The sequence below is a fragment of the Ovis canadensis genome, chromosome 2, assembly GCF_042477335.2.
Source record: "Ovis canadensis isolate MfBH-ARS-UI-01 breed Bighorn chromosome 2, ARS-UI_OviCan_v2, whole genome shotgun sequence".
Taxonomy (NCBI): domain Eukaryota; kingdom Metazoa; phylum Chordata; class Mammalia; order Artiodactyla; family Bovidae; genus Ovis; species Ovis canadensis.
The window spans coordinates 208,827,253-208,843,960 of record NC_091246.1 but is presented as its reverse complement, the minus strand read 5'-3'; the positions used below and the strand labels follow the sequence as shown (position 1 = coordinate 208,843,960).

The following is a 16,708-nucleotide window of genomic DNA, read 5'->3' as shown; positions in this document are numbered from 1 at the left end:
TTTGGGAAATTTCTCAGGGTACTTAGCACTTACTAAAAGTGTTAATAAATTGTAGTTATTGTAGTCATCATCCAGTTGAAATCTATTTGAAAGTCCGAAATAATAGGAACACTTGGTTTGATTAAACTTCTATTAGATTGAGGGAAAGTTATCAGGATGCTCTTCTCTTTTATCAGCAAATGAACCATATCCAAGCAAGAGCAGGCAACCAGCTCTCCTAAGGATCTGCAGGGCTATTGATAGCTTCATCTACCTCACCTGTATAATTACCTTCAAGGATAAACTGGCCATCACAGAGCCCAGTGGAAAGAGCTCTGATTATTTTAAATTCCTATCCAAATCTACCAAGTCTCCCAATTTAAACAGCTAACTCTCACCACCTCACTGGTGTTTTAAGAAACATGCTGTCAGAAATTAACTCGCTCTTCAACAGCTCTGGCTGGAGGGCCAACTTTTATGTATGGAAGGATGGGCATGACTTGCTCCACCTGGCTGATGTGGGCAGAATGTTTGGAGGTGCACACAGACAGTATATTGGCTGAGTCAGGGGATTGCAAGGGGCCTGCCACATAAAGGAAGCTTCCATCAGGCCACCACCCTGCTCGGTAGACTCAGGATCGCCACTGCACACAGAACAAATTCCAAGCTCCTCAGGGAAGACTGAGCCCTCCTTACCTGTCTAAGCAGCCCCGCCTCTTAAGTGCAATCATATCCACTACAGTAAGACTCAGCCCTCTCTTCAAGGAGGACTCAAGACAAGCAAAAAGCACCCTTCCTGAAAATGATAGCATCAAGAGCTAATGTTTTAAGAGTGATGAGAGAGATCTTATATCCCTTAAATCTTTTGGTTGAGATGACTCAGTTCAGTCGCTCAGTCATGTCCGACTCTTTGTGACCCCACGGACTGAAGCACTCCAGGCTTCCCTGTCCACCACTAACACCCAGAACTTGCTCAAACTCATGTCCATCAGGTCGGTAATCCCATCCAACCATCTCATCCTCTGTCATCCCGTTCTCCTCCTGACTTCAATCTTTCCCAGCATCAGGGTCTTTACAAATGAGTCAGTTCTTCGCATCAGGTGGCCAAAGTACTGGAGTTTCAGCTTCAGCATCAGTCCTTCCTATGACTATTCAGGACTGATTTCCTTTAGGATGGACTGGTCGGATCTCCTTGCTGTCCAAGAGACTCTCAAGATTTTTCTCCAACACCGCAGTTCAAAAGCATCAATTCTTCAGCCCTCAGCTTTCTTTATGGTCCAACTCTTAACATCCATACATGACTACTGGAAAAACCATAGCTTTGACTAGATGGACCTTTGTTGGCAAAGTAATGTCTCTGCTTTTTAATATGCTGTCTAGGTTGGTCAGAGCTTTTCTTCCAAGGAACAAGCATCTTTTGATTTCATGGCTGTAGTCACCATCAGCAGTGATTTTGGAGCCCAAGAAAATAGTCCATCACTGTTTCCATTGTTTTCCATCTATCCGCCATGAAGTGATGGGACCAGATGACTAGGTTTTTTTAAAAAATTCTTTTATTTGTAGAGGTAGAGAATGTCATCTTACAGTATCTACATTTATTAAATGGGCTATAAAACAAGATCCTAGTAACCTTTTTTCTTCCTGCTCCTAGATATTTGGTTTAACATGGCTTATGACCACGGCTAGATTAATGTTTAACATGGCCTGGTTATAGTTCTGTTTGAGGTATAAATGTCACATCTCTTAAAATATATAGCCAAAATGATGAAGTCAGAGGTATTTACATTCAAATAAGCTAATTTGATGGATAACTAGAAATGTCAATGAATATAGTTTAAGAGTTTAACTGTTCATTTTGAGAGCTTAATTAAAATATATAGATAAAGGAATGGCCAACTCTAAACATGCAACATTTTGTACTTGAATTATTAAGCATTTATAAAGGTGAATATAAAGAAAAGCTGGTCTTACTTTGAATGTCAGGTGGTCCCATCATAGGCCTTTGTTCTTTACTCCAGCCATTCTGGAGCTTCAAACATAAAAAACAAGGTCACACTCCCCGTTCATTTTTCAGAGGCATATTATATTACACCTCTTTAAACATCTTGATAGGATTCTTACTTAGGAATAAATAAAAGTATCACATTCACTGTTAAATTATCTAAAGAAAACTAGCAAGAGACATTAATTCCATAAAACTATAGTCTATGACCAAAGCAGCAATTCAAAGTGAAAATACAATAAATGTGTAAATATACTGAACTAGCATATTAGAATGTTTCAAAAACAGCTCAATAAAGTCAGACGTCATGGTACAGGAGAGTTGCCACAATAACTCAAAGTTAGAACAAGCTGTTGGAACTTACAACATTCAACATTCTGTGTTAAAGATCAGGTCATTCAGCCTGATCTTTAATACAGAGGCAAGGTACAGGTATGATTAAGAGAGGGGGTAGAATTCTAACACTTATTAGCTATGTAACTTTGAGCAATTTCTTTAACTATATGTCTGTTTCTTATCTTCAAAATGAGGACAATAATAGTACCTACCTTATAAATATTTTTGAGGATTAAATGTATACAAGGCACTCAGCACAGTGACTTTTAAGCATACGGAAGTGCTTAATAAATGTCCAGTTTTTATTTTTCTATAATGCCCAGCTATGCATAAGCCACATGTGGGTGTGGCTCTTGAACATTAGGCACCCTCTCTGAGGGCCAGAATGGGATGAATCAGAGAATGAAAGATTGAACAGACCCTTTCTCTTCTCAGATGACAGGTCCTGTGTAAGGGACACATAGCACACACTGTCAACCATCTGATACGCTCAGCTTTCAAATGACAGTTCTCCTCTGAAGCTATCCTAGCCAAAAGAGAGAAGTACACTATTTATTAAGCTGTGTCTATGGCTAAGTCTGTGCATCTAAATCAAAGAAAACACATAAATTGCTTTTATCAGTAATAACCAATGACTTAGCCAGAGGATAATGATATTAGAATTTGAAACCCCGCATGAGTGTGCATTTACTTTTACATACTATTAAAGAGATATAACATCAAATCAAAGCTAGATTTACTCTAGATAAATATAAAAAAACATTACAGTACAGAGTTACAGCTTTTTTTTTTTTGGCTGCACTGTGTGGCTTGCAGGATCTTAGTTCCCCAACATGGGATCAAACTGTGCCCTCTGCAGTGGGAGCACAGGGTCCTAACCACTAGACAGCCGGGAAAGTCCCACAATTTGTTAATTCATATGTTGGTATCACATGTCCTACAACACCACTGTAATTTTTTTAATAATCATGATAAAGAATGCATTTGAAAACCATTCAGCCAGCTTGAACTAACTGCAATGTATCAAATATTTCACTCAATAGTTGAGAACATTCTTTTTTTTTTTTTTTACAAAGTGCATACAGCATTCACCAAAATAGACTGAATCAGTTCAGTTCAGTTGCTCAGCCGTGTCCGACTCTTTGCGACCCCATGAATCGCAGCACTCCAGGTCTCCCTGTCCATCACCAACTCTCAGAGTTCACTCAAACTCACGTCCATCGAGTCCGTGATGCCATCCAGCCATCTCATCATCTGTCGTCACCTTCTCCTCCTGCCCCCAATCCCTCCCAGCATCTGAGTCTTTTCCAATGAGTCAATTCTTCGCATGAGGTGGCCAAAGTACTGGAGTTTCAGCTTTAGCATCATTCCTTCCAAAGAAATCCCAGGGCTGATCTCCTTTAGAATGGACTGGTTGGATCTCCCTGCAGTCCAAGGGACTCTCAAGAGTCTTCTCGAACACCACAGTTCAAAAGCATCAATTCTTCAGCACTCAGCCTTCTTCACAGTCCAACTCTCACATCCATACATGACCACTGGAAAAACCATAGCCTTGACAAGATGGACCTTAGTCGGCAAAGTAATGTCTCTGCTTTTGAATATACTATCTAGGTTGGTCATAACTTTTCTTCCAAGGAGTAAGCGTCTTTTGATTTCATGACTGCAATCACCATCTGTAGTGATTTTGGAGCCCCCAAAAATAAAGTCTGACACTGTTTCCACTGTTTCCCCATCTAATTCCCATGAAGTGATGGGACCGGATGCCATAATCTTCGTTTTCTGAATGTTGAGCTTTAGGCCAACTTTTTCACTCTCCACTTTCACTTTCATCAAGAGGCTTTTTAGTTCCTCTTCACTTTCTGCCATAAGGGTGGTGTCATCTGCATATCTGAGGTTATTGATATTTCTCCTGGCAATCTTGATTCCAGCTTGTGCTTCTTCCAGGCCAGCATTTCTCATGATGTACTCTGCATATAAGTTAAATAAGCATGGTGACAATATACAGCTTTGACATATTCCTTTTCCTATTTGGAACCAGTCTGTTGTTCCATGTCCAGTTCTAACTGCTGCTTCCTGACCTGCATACAGATTTCTCAAGAGGCAAGTCAATATGCCATAAAAAGCAAACAAAAAGTTCAGTGCGTTCTGAAGGACAGAAATCATACAGAGTAATTATTTGACCAAAACAGAATTAAATTATAAATCAGTAATAACAAGGAAATGTTTATATCTCTGGAAATTAACACTTTCAAAGATATTTTGTCACATAAAGGGAAGTATTTGAACTCAGAGGCTAAATCTGGACAAAATTTATAAAGAGATGGGGCATTTAGAATAAAGACATAGGACACTGAGGGTGGGGTAAGTGGATAAGACTTCTCTAAGGGCATCCAGGAATCTTTGGAACTTGAGATGGCAAATGCTACTGTAATTTTAAAAGCACCTTTGTAAACTTGTATGAGTTAACATCCAGGCTCTTAAATCTTGTGAGGAATTCACTGAATTCATACGCCATAGTGCCTGCTAACTAAATGAATGAATGACCAAGGCCACAGATTAATATAGCAAGTTTAAGGCAAAATTTACAGAGCACGTGGGTTCCTAAAAAGCCACAAAGACAGTGAATCCAATTACTTGCATTAACAAAGTAGAAAGGCAATAATAAAAATACAGCAGGCTTTTAACTAAGAATGACAGTATAGTTTCTGTTAGATACATCACGGCAAAGAAAGTTCAGAAAATCGGGATCTGAATCCTAAATCAGTCTTCTCTCATGATTTGGTATCACAGAGGTTCAGAAGGACAAAGAAAAGTGTTGGGAGCCAGTGTGAGGAACTCTGCCCATGGCAAAGGTCATGAGGAAGGAAGCTTGGCATACGCAAAGGCGTGATCAAGCCTCAGGAAATCCCCTGTTTCCGAGCATCTACCCCCAAAACCAGAGTACTTTATGGGGAGCTCTCCCCCATAACCATTTTTTTTAGAGAAGGAGTTAACTTGTAGCTCCAGTTAATAAAAATTCCTGGGCATGACAAGAGTGTTTTAACTTACGAACTCTGAAGGTTCTCTGGCCTGCCTGATCAGGCTCCTCTGGCCGCATGTGATTGTTTACAGCCTCCCAACTGTGAGAGGCACAGGATGTTTTAAAACTTTTTAAATACAGACTCTTTTGAGAAGTTAGAAGATCATTAGTATAGTATTAGTGGGTTGATTAGAAATTATATTGGTGAAGGGTTTTTTCATTTGTCGTGCCAATAATTATTGCTAATTCCCTGCCCTGGGTGTGACAAGGATGTCTCAAGTCAAACCTCTCTGCTGACAGACTAGCTCGTGTGACAACCTCTCAACCATAAACAGCACAGAGAGTTTGGAGTATTAGCGTAGGGCTTTTTTCATTGATGAGTAAATAATTGCCGCCAGGCCTCCATATCCTTAGGCACCTGGGAATATATTAATCAATGTATTTGGAATATAGAAAAGGAAATATAGTAGTTTTTTGATGTTAGCAATACTAGACTTTTTGAGTTAATGAATTTTCTCTTTTGTTATAGATCACTGTACTTTGTTATAAATCACTATGCTATGTAAAAATGTAACTTTATCACTATCTTAAGACAAAATAGATCTTAAGGGGAACATTGGTGAAGGGTTTACATTTGTTGAGCCAATATTTGCTGCTAAATCTCCATATTCCTGCCCTTATAATGAATATAACTAGCATATAGGAGAAATAAGTATTAACCTTTAAGATTAATCATGTTAAACCTTAGGTTAGGTAAATTCCTTTTTTGATTGTAACTCACTACACCCTCACCCTATAGGAATGCAACTTTATTTGGAGGGTGGCGCCTGATTTAAGAAAAAATCACCCCTGGAAAAATAAGTTTTCTGGTTAACTGACCAGTATCAGAAAGGGCCATAAAATGTCAGCAAACCTCATGGCTAGAAGATGATGTAAAAACCCATAATACCTTTGTATAATTTTATATGAAGCACCTGATTGTGACAAGGGTCAGGTCTGCTGACCCCCGCGTGACTCTGTATTCATCCCTATGTATAACAAAAAGGTATATAAACAAACCTAAAGAATAAAGAAATCGGATCAGTTTCTGGAAAGACTGATTCCCCCGTGTCGTTTCTTTCTCGCTCCCCGTTTTCCTGGCTAAATTCCCATCTGGTACGAGGGTACGCACCAAGCCTACTGACTTTGCTGGGGCTTCTAAGATCAGACCAGGGAGGCCTCAGTGCCTCCTCTCCCTCGGGAAAACGGAAAGACGCCTGTGGCCTACGTAGGTGGTAATTAGTATTCCACGTAAACCAATTATTCAGCCTCTTTTCTCCATTAATTTTCCTACTACACTATCCGTTTCTAATCTCTCTCTATATCTGCAATTAAATAAGTTTTTTCCAGGACACTGATTCCGCCCCCACCTTCAAATTACCCTAGACCCACCGGGGTGAGACCCCGTCAGAAAAGCATATTTAATTCTGGAAAAAATGCACCATGGTGTAGAAGAAGTATGGATGGGCATAGGTCTGGTGGTAGGTAGAGTGGGCAATCAATGTTCCTTAGGCCTGAGTGAAAGTTGCTCAGTCATGTCTGACTCTTTGCAACCCCATGGACTATACAGTCCATGGAATTCTCCAGGCCAGAATACTGGAGTGGATAGCCTTTCCCTTCTCCAGGAGGTCTTCCCAACCCAGGGATTGAACCCAGGTCTCCCACATTGCAGGTCGATTCTTTACCAGCTCAGCCTCAAAGGAGGTCCTTAGGTACTTAGGCCTAAATGTCCTTATTTATTTAATGAGAGGGTTGGGCAGTAAATGCCTACCACCATCCATCTGAGTTCAAAAATTCCATTGCTTAACGCTCTCTTACAACTTATCTTCTCCACAAAACTATTTTTATTACAGGTATAGTCAATATTTTCATCACATACTTTTATGAAAGTGTTTATGATTTAATTACAAATGATAAACTGTGGTCCTGACTACACATTCCATATATCCTTATATGTGGATGAGGATGAGATTACAATGAGATTAAATTCTCAATATAAAAGATTAACCAAACAATTATTCTGATGATGACCTTGCACCGCTGACTAACACAACCACCAGAAGTGACTATCTTTTATTTACGGTCACAGATCAGTCACGCAGTGACAAAAACACTTTTACACGTTTGTTGAAATCACTAAAATAAGCTCAATGAAAAGCAAATGCACAAAGAGGTAAATACAAGGATATTTATTTTGAAGTATTGTCTTATAACAAAAGATTAGAAAAAAATCTAAATCCACATATTGTGATACAGCCAGAAAGTGAAACTATGTCCAATCACTAAAAACAATGATTAAGTAGAGGCAGTCCCATATGATTCATACAAAAAAATTTCTAAGAATTCTCAGGTCAGAACAGTGGGCATAGTGTGTTACCATTTGTACAGAAGAAAAAAAAAATAAAAATTAGTATGATATGTGCATAGGCTATCTCCAAATGGTCAGAGAAGGAAACGGGTAACAACAGCTGCCTCTGGGGAAAGGAACTGGGTAAGAGGAAACAGACTTTAAAAAATCATTTTAGCACATTTTGAATTTTTTGTCCATGGGCATGTCCTACTTATTTTTATTTAAAAAGTTAAATTATCTAGACTTCCTTGGTGGTCCAGTGGTTAAGAATCTGTCTTGCAGTGCAGGGGACACAAGTTTGATCCCCGGTCAGGGACCTAGGTCTCACATGCCACAACAAAGAGTTCACATGTTACAACTAAGACCTGGTGCAGCCAAGTAAATAACAAATAAATATTAAAAAATAAACACGTAAATTTTCAAAGGAACACACAAACAATGGAAAAAATGTTTGTATATGTGGATACACAAACACACAGGGAAAAAAGACTAGAGGGGAACAACTGTTAACATGCAGGTGATTTATCTCCTTTCCTTTATATATATAGTTCTCTGTATTTTCCAAGTTATCTCAATAAACACATTAGCTTTGAAATGATAAGAATTTATACATATTTTATAAACAATGCACATTTCTGTCACAATTTTTTTCATATGTTAAATGAAATACATGCGAGGAGAATACGTACATTTTTATCAAAGTTCTGAAATTGTTTCATGCCAGGATTCCACACATTTGCCCCAGACTCACCCTTAGGTTATATGAAGGATCTTTAACACTCAAGTTTGGCAGAGATGCCTGGCGAGCATTTACATAATTTGTTTCCACTCCTTGAGCTATAAGCAGAAGAGAGGCACTGAGTTAAGATTGACAAGTTATCATCAAATGAATCTTCAACAATGGCTCATTTCAGAGTCAGTCATGATCTTTCAAAATACCCAAAACTTTCCAGCCACTTACTGAACTCAAAATGTCAGATCAGATGACTCTTCTCCCAACGTCATTAAGAACAGACTAAAAGTGATACTCCTATACTTGATCTTGAATCATTCATGGGCATGAGGGAGGGCTGTGTGCAGATCACTGGGTATCAGTCATGCCCTCAGGCTCTATGGTGGCAGTAGACTGCTAGCAGAGCCCATACGGAGTGTGAGTCTAAAAGACATGGGAACTGAGGGATGGGATGGGGAGGGAGGTGAGAGGGAGGGTCAGGATGAGGACCACATACACCCATGGCTGATTCATGTGAATGTATGGCAAAACCCACCACAATATTGTAAAGTAATTAGCCTCCAATTTAAAAATAAAATAAAATAATAAATAAATAAGAGACATGGGAAGGGCTGCCATGAGAGAGAAGGCCAGTGTGCACTGGTCCCCTTTATGGAAGGGGTTCAGCAGAAAAGATGTCCCTTTCCACAAGGAGGTTATATGCAAGGCAGTTATAGGACCCCAGGGACAGGATGTCTCCAGAGCTTGGATGGTGGTCAGGCAAGGCAGCAGGGCTTGGCATAGACTCAGAAGCCCTGAGTGCACACAGTGCCACCAGCCAGTGCAGAAAGTTGGGGCGCAGACTCCTTCTTGAAGACCAGAATGTTAAGAACTGCTTGGTGGCATTTTGCAGAGGGCCAAAACTCTGTGGTCAGGGGTGCTGGGTGATGAAGTTAGCAGATATGGGGTATAGAGGATATAAAGGATTCTGATTGCTAGCGTCAGGCTGGTGAGGGCCATGGACATTTGGGTTCTGTTCCATCCACCCACTGTACACGTGAATCTCTACCAACCTAACCCACCACACACAGGTACTTCCTTAGGCCACAGAGAGGGCCAAAATGCTGCTCACCTGACTGCCTGTATTTCTGGATTTTTGTCTTCAGGTCTATCCTGTTGATGTTCGTTAGGCATTCTTCTAATAAATTCAGTTGATCTGGAGCAACCAGATTTAGCTTCTCCAATTCAACCACAAGATCCAAGAAACTCTAAGAGAATCATCAACAAGAAACAAATGTCAGTAAGGCTGACCATCAGGCCTCATATGCAAACCTCAGGCTGCATAATTTATAACAATAAGAAAATGTGACCAGAGGAGCCCTCTGAGTGACCTTCAGGGATCCTAAACCAGAGTGCTTTGTTTTATTGTCTCTCCAAGACCATGAGCAAATTACACTCCTGGAATTTACCCAGGGAAGAGGTAAGTCTTTGGGGGGGACCAACCTGTATCCAGGTTGGGAATAGATGCATGAGTCATTTTTTTGCATGAAGGATTAAGAAAGCAGGCCTGAAAATAAAATCCTCCTGTGTTAATTCTCTTCCCAAAAGCCAGACTGGTGTCATACTGAAAAACTCTAAGGGATTTACTGAAAAAGGGAAGTGAGAAGGTAGCTGGGGAAATGTTTTTACTAGAAAAATTCTAAATGATATAGTCTTGAAGTTCCTAAAATATTTTAATCAATGCTGGAAATTCCAGTTCATTCTGATACAGTGGACAGACAAGAGGTGGTAAAATTACAAAGTTAGGGTATTTTGCTACTTGTTCAGCCTGGAACATAGGGATTGTGAAAGAACTACATTTCAGAAATAGGCATCACTTTTGGTTTTATTTTCTTTCTGTTTAACATTTGGTTACTAATGTGCTATCTTTATTTTTCAATTAATAATCATAATTAAATCTAAATAAATGATTGAGAAATAAGTGGATTAGGGGACGCCAAAAAGTGAGTTTTATTTTTTTTATTTTACTTTCCATTTTGCATTTGATAATGGGGGCATACAGTTGCCCTAATATTCCTAGATGTCAGAAATGAAACAACAATCATTAAGAAACGTGAGGAGATTCTTAAGCAATGATTTACCAGAGTCCTCAGAAGCAGGTCCTTGATACTAGAGACCCGAGCTCTTCCTGGCCTGTCCACAGGTTGGAAGTACAGATCAGGCCAGCTGGGATCTAAATACTTTTCCAGTGACCACAGCATCCCTGAGATTTCACCCTTAGCTCATTTTCAACTGCAAATCTATACTTCTGCACTCTCTGGATTCATCAGTCTCAGGGACCTTCCCCTACCCATCTCCCCCGCAGCCTGATGACTCCACATGGACCCTGAACTGGCTGAGGAGAGGGAGACAGCAGAGAGCAAGATGGCAGTGCACCAGCACTTCCCATCTGTTTCCACTCAGTGTGAGCAGATGGGACTCCTAACCCTCCCAAATGATCTGCCAAACCAGGGAGAGAAGCTGGAGTATATAAGCCAGACCTATGATGTTACATAAATAAAGGATAAAATACAAGGATGAAACACCCAGGGCCAGACCAGCCAACATCACTCTATTGCCTCTCAATTCATGAACCAATTTTCCTCCCATCAGTGTTACTATGAAAAAACCCTCATACTCTGCTCCCTTCCCACCTTCACCCTCAATCTGGGCCTTGTTGCTTAAGTGCCGAGTCCCTTTCTTCATACTATAGAGAACAACTCCCAACTTCTGATAAGACTCTTAGGAACATGAATCAAGAAAAAGAAAGCAAACTCACCTTATCCTTGGCTATCTTGCTTCGGCCCGTATAATCTCTCATGAGGAACATTAGTGAGGACACCTCAGATTTATCCAAATCCTCACCAATCTCCATCATCAGCACCCTGAAAACCAAATAAGGTTCTTTAGTAAATTCAGACACAAGTCCTAGTGAGAATATACTAAGAGTATAGGTCTCCTCTAGGCCAAAAATTGGTTTAAATACTAATTCTTGCCCCTATTTTGAATGTGTCCCCCAGAAAACAGAAAGCATAGATCACCCCAGGAGATCTTAAGGCAATTCAAAAAGGAAACTTATCCCTTCTGAGTTTTTAGTAGAACATGGTACCTCTTTTTCCATCTGCTATGAAAAGAACAAGAGAATAAAAACTTCCCCAAAGAATCCCCTAGCTCTCCCAGAAGTTATAAGTGAAATAAATGAAGAACCTAAATGACTAAGATGAAAGATGTAAATAGAATTCAAAATGATCTCATCCTCTCAGTCTAACAAATTCCCAGGTGATGCTGAAGCTGCTAATACAGGGACAATACTTTCAATCACAAGATTGTGAAGCAAAGTAACGCCTAAGCTATCCTGGCTCGCTCCAGAACTCAAAGGGTAAAAGGCACCTACATCCTGGGAACTGTGACTATGTAGAAAGCCCCTCCTCACATAGCCACCTCTGTTACAGCTGGAGTACCAGCATGCTTTATCGGGGCTCCCAAGGACATCTCATGATTGTCATTAGTGCCTGGTCATTGGCATCACTGCTTAGAAGCCCATTTTCCCAATTAGACTCTCAGATTCTTGAGGATGGAAGATTCTTCGTTTTGCTCTAGCGCTTACCAAACACCTCGCATATGTCAACCCACAATAAAGCCCACTCAATAGATGAATAAATGAATCTAGCACTCCCTGGCCTCTCTACTCAGAGGTCCCCAAACTGCCTCCATTCACTTCAGCAAGGAAACAGAAAACAGAGAGAGCCCCCTGACTTTTTCACAAAAACCCAGTCAGTGCCTCCTGAAAAGTGTTAAGATTTCTGACATCATATAATGGTTGGAGAAATGGAAAATGATTAAGAAAAACAGCAACAACAATAATTAACCCTTATATTGGTAGGGCGCTACCTGGTTTTAAAAAGTTCTTTATATAATTTAAAATATAATAATTTTTAAAAGTACTTCACAAACTAAATTATCACAATCAATCCTTACAAACACACTTGTGAAATCAGATATTATTCTTAGTTTCACAAGTAGGAAAATGAAGGCCTAACTGATGGCAGTGGCTGGCTCAGCCTATGTGGCTTGTAATTGGTTCTGAGGCTTCAAACAGACCTTTAATCTCAAGTCTCATCCACGTTCCAAGGGCCACACTGCTTGCAACTCTCTTTAATACAGTTTTTAATCATGTATATCATCTCCAAATATACCTTAATGATATAACTAAAGACCAGGGTGGTCCAGAGAAAAAAGAATCACAAATTTAAGGTTACAAATTATCTTTCTTTCCCCAGAAATGCAGCCTTTCCTGTGGTTTCTGTGCTCCTTTGAGCCTCCAAGAGAACGCTCTGTGACCAGGAGGAAGGAACAATTCAAAGGCTGTCTGAACTAAAGGGAAGTCCAGTGGCCATTCCTCTCTGAATTTAAGGGAGTCTAGATGTGGTTAATTGAAGAAACCTTCAATCTGGGCTCTCCAGAGCCTCTTGGAGCAGGCACCTCATAGAAACTCACAGAAAGCTAGCTCACCCACTAACTTCCTTGGCAGGGGAAAGACCGGAGGGGATTCAGGAAGGATCACAAAGCTCTACAAAGGTCAGGAAGATTACTGTCAGGCTTGTTGTTTTCTTTTCTCAGAACAGGAAATTGCCCAGCTCTGACATCACAGGCTAGCAAAGAACACAGCAGATCCCATAATTAGAAGCCTGCAACAGTATTAGCTCTTAGTCATTTGTCTCTCTACCATTCTACCCATCAGGCAAACACATACCATCTGTCCTTTCCAGTTTCATTCTGACCTTCTACCCGGTTACTTTAAGCAAACATGTACTAAGGATTCAAACATTTCAGAAGAATGAACATCAACAGGGCAATAAAATTGGTGGGTAGGTAAAGGGATGAACCTGCTTTTCTTAATGTCCTCCTTTCTACGGTTCTGAAGTCTATACCTTCTTCCCTCCCTCCCTCCTACTGGTGCAGCCTTGGGAGGGGCTGATGAATTACCTATAGTCTGAAATCAGATGTGGGTGCCTGCGCAGGAGGGCCTCCACTGTCGGGGTATCCATATTCAAGACCCTCTTGAGCAAGTCAAACCGCCTCACTCTGTAGAGCAGCTCAGCCAAGTTCACAGAAGACAGCTTTCCTCTCTCTCTTAAAATATCCAGAAGATCCCTGACATTCAGTGGAACTGCATTTGCAGCAACATCTCGGCACAAAAAAAGAAGTGCATCCTTCTCATCTTCATCAAGTGCTTCTTCTACCTGATGGATGACCTCAGCAGACATCCTGTACAGTGTTATTCCAAGGAATGGCAGGAAGAAAAGTCTAGTCCAGTCAACAGAAGGCCACGAAGCTACTGATTTCATTTCTGGTGGTTTTCTTCATTTCTTTCAAAATCCTTTCCAATGGAGGAGTTCTGTGGTTAACAGGGAACTTTTTTTTTTTTTTTAATCCTCCTAGCAAAATAACGTATGCCTCGAAGTCCAGGTATAGGCTCTTCTTTTCTTGCCGGTCTAATTTAGCAGATTAAACTCATGTTGTTAAGTCTACAGAACTGATCCTTTCCGGAGACAAAGCAACTGATCCCAAAATCGGGACAGACAAAGAAGATAACCTACATTTTAAAAGAAATGAAACCAGAGACAAATTATTTCCAAAAAAAATCCCACGTGCTTTATCACAATTTATCAGAGTGTTGAGTGTGGTAAGTGGAAAATCACTACTAAGGAATTAATGACAAAGTGTCAGATGAATGGTGAGGGGCAGAGGAAAAGCCCAGTGACTAGGCTGCTCTCTGGACCACAGAAACTGAGGTCACGGGGGTTAACCCCTTTTTGGTGAACTCCCGGTAGGCTTGAACAAACACAAATCTTAGCAAAGGGGACTCTGCAAGGTGTCAAAAATGATGGGAGAAAACCGGTTTCTGTCTCTCCCTCACCCTTTTTTTTCCAGTTGTTCTCCTACTTGGAAACCCTTCATTCACACCTGCTGCCATCCCCCAAAGTCGCAGGCACTTTACACAGTGTCATCATGAATGCTCACAGGACCCGTCCCCATAGCTGAACATAAGCCTTGCCAAGTTTTGATCACCTCTTTGGACCCTGAGCCCCTTGGGAGGGTCAGAAGCCCATACTCACAACACATTGCTGGACAGCAACTGTCACTAGCATTGCTGATTGCATCAGTGGAAAAAAGGAGGGTGAGCAGATCTGCGGAAAGATCCAGGAATTGGGTGGGAATGGTGGGGTGTTCATGCCATGGGTGTATTCTTAACTTCTTCCATTGGAACTCAACCTATTTTCTTTCAAAATATAAGTTATAAATGGGGGTCACTGTTTAAAGTTTCATAGCTATATTTTATTTTAAATAAGCTTTTACATTCTGGTATAATACCCTGTCGGTTTCTAGCAGAGAACATTTCAGATTAAAAGCTAATCATAGCAAAAAATAATTGGAAAACAACCTAACTGTAGGTTGATACCTGTTGCTGCATATTTGTGTACACATGTATTAAACTAGCAGGATTTACTGAAAGGAACACCAATTCTATTTTATTTATTGATATACAATCTTGGGTTACAAAAGATGAGGCATCTTACTACAAACACATAAGTAGAAAAAAAATTATATGAGAACATGGAGGAAAATAACTAGATTAGAAAGTCAAAATGAGGTGGAGGGATAAAGAATACAATGCAAATATGCAGGCCAGAAAGGCCTAAACAGATTTTAGCAGACCCTGAATGTGTCCCGAGCTTCCTGGCAGTCAAAGCAAAAAGGGATATATGGGATGTTAAATAGCCCTTGCTGTCAAAAATAAGAAAAATTGAAAGATTCTTAGAGAAGACACAATTTCCCTAGGATTCCGGAGTTCCCCACCAATGGAAATATTAATGAGTACTTTAGTGTCTGAAATTAACAAAATTATGTTTATTTAAAATTTCATTAAAAAAATTTTTTTAATATCTTATTTTAAAATAGGCCATTCATGCATACCGTTCACACTAGCCTTCCTCTCAATAGTCTAAAAGGGTTAGTTTTTAATAAAATAGACACTTTAGTTAATGTAGGCTTGTTAATAAGTATTAATGTGTCTATGCCAATCCCATGTTCATTCATCCAAGCCTCACTTAAACACAGCCATTCTGAATAACTGGAGAAATGAAATTTAAAAATGATTGTTTACTCAAAGTAGAAAAACTGGTACTCAGACTACTTCATTTTTCTAATCTGAAAGCTTAATGCTAATTTTATGTGTTTTGCAGAGGCTAAACCTGTACTCTACTCACAGGCTAACAAGACTTTAAACCTACCTACTAGTTTCCAAAAAAAGGAAGGCAAGTTCTTTTTCTATTCATTAAAATTCATAATTCTGCAGTTGCTATTATTATAAATTAATCTATAAAACATTTATACACACTAGAAAGTATAAAATAAGTACATACAAGAAGAAATAAGGGGCTTTCCTGGTGGCTCAGTGGTAAAGAATCCAAGACACAGGCTTGATCCCTGATAGGAAGATTCCACATGCTGTGGAGCAACAAAGCCCGTGCACCACAACCACGGAGCCTGTGCTCTAGAGCCTGGGAGTCGGATCCACTGAGCCCATGCCCTGCAACTACTGAAGCCTGTGAGCCCTAGAGCCTGTGCTCCACCACAAGAGAAGCCACTGTAATGGGAAGCAACTAGAGAGCAAACTAGAATGGGAAGCAACTAGAAGCAACTAGAGGGTAGCTCCCTCATGCTGCCACTAGAGGAAAGTCAGCACAGCCAAAAGTAAATAAAATTATTTTTTTAAAAAAGGCAATGAGATGTTATGTACATTCATTAGACATACTGAAAAAGAACCAAACAGAGCTATTAGAAATGAAATGTTCAATTCCCTCTTTTTAAAAACAGTAATTCTTATAATTCATAACCATCAGTGATATAATAATACCATCAAGAGTTAACAAAATTAGATAATTGCTTCTTAAAATATTATCGGCTCAGTTCATTTCCTCTAGCCATTACACCCAAGGCTGCCTTCTGCCAGTCACGTACACTCAGCAAGAGAACTGGAGTGCTGTCTTCCCTCTGTACTAATGGAAGTATAGTTTGGCAGCAAAATCCAAATTACTCAGTGGTAGCATCTGGCATAGTCAAAGAAAATATCAAAAGGAAAACTACAGCTCCTGTGCTGACTCAGGCCAACCAGATGCAGCAAAATACGAGTGCTTATGTGTTGGGGCGGTGCTGGGGACAGTGAAC

At 40.1% G+C, this 16,708-nt stretch overlaps 1 protein-coding gene across 11 annotated transcripts in view; it reads right to left on the bottom strand.

The window, feature by feature from the left end:
• CFLAR (CASP8 and FADD like apoptosis regulator) overlaps positions 1 to 16,708 on the bottom strand; it is a 61,198-nt gene that overhangs the window by 26,238 nt on the left and 18,252 nt on the right. For 8 of the 11 annotated variants that reach the window (XM_069578009.1, XM_069578006.1, XM_069578012.1 and 5 more), the window contains 5 exons: positions 13,463 to 14,072; positions 11,256 to 11,361; positions 9,570 to 9,705; positions 8,477 to 8,562; positions 1,951 to 2,008 (listed from right to left, as the gene is read on the bottom strand). In XM_069578009.1, the coding sequence (XP_069434110.1) occupies positions 1,951 to 2,008; positions 8,477 to 8,562; positions 9,570 to 9,705; positions 11,256 to 11,361; positions 13,463 to 13,824 (748 nt within the window). In that variant the 5' untranslated portion in view covers positions 13,825 to 14,072. Of the gene's footprint in view, positions 1 to 1,950; positions 2,009 to 2,737; positions 2,844 to 8,476; positions 8,563 to 9,569; positions 9,706 to 11,255; positions 11,362 to 13,462; positions 14,073 to 14,595; positions 14,760 to 16,708 lie in introns of those variants that run through there. The other 3 variants (XM_069578007.1, XM_069578013.1, XM_069578014.1) reach the window with 3 other exon arrangements.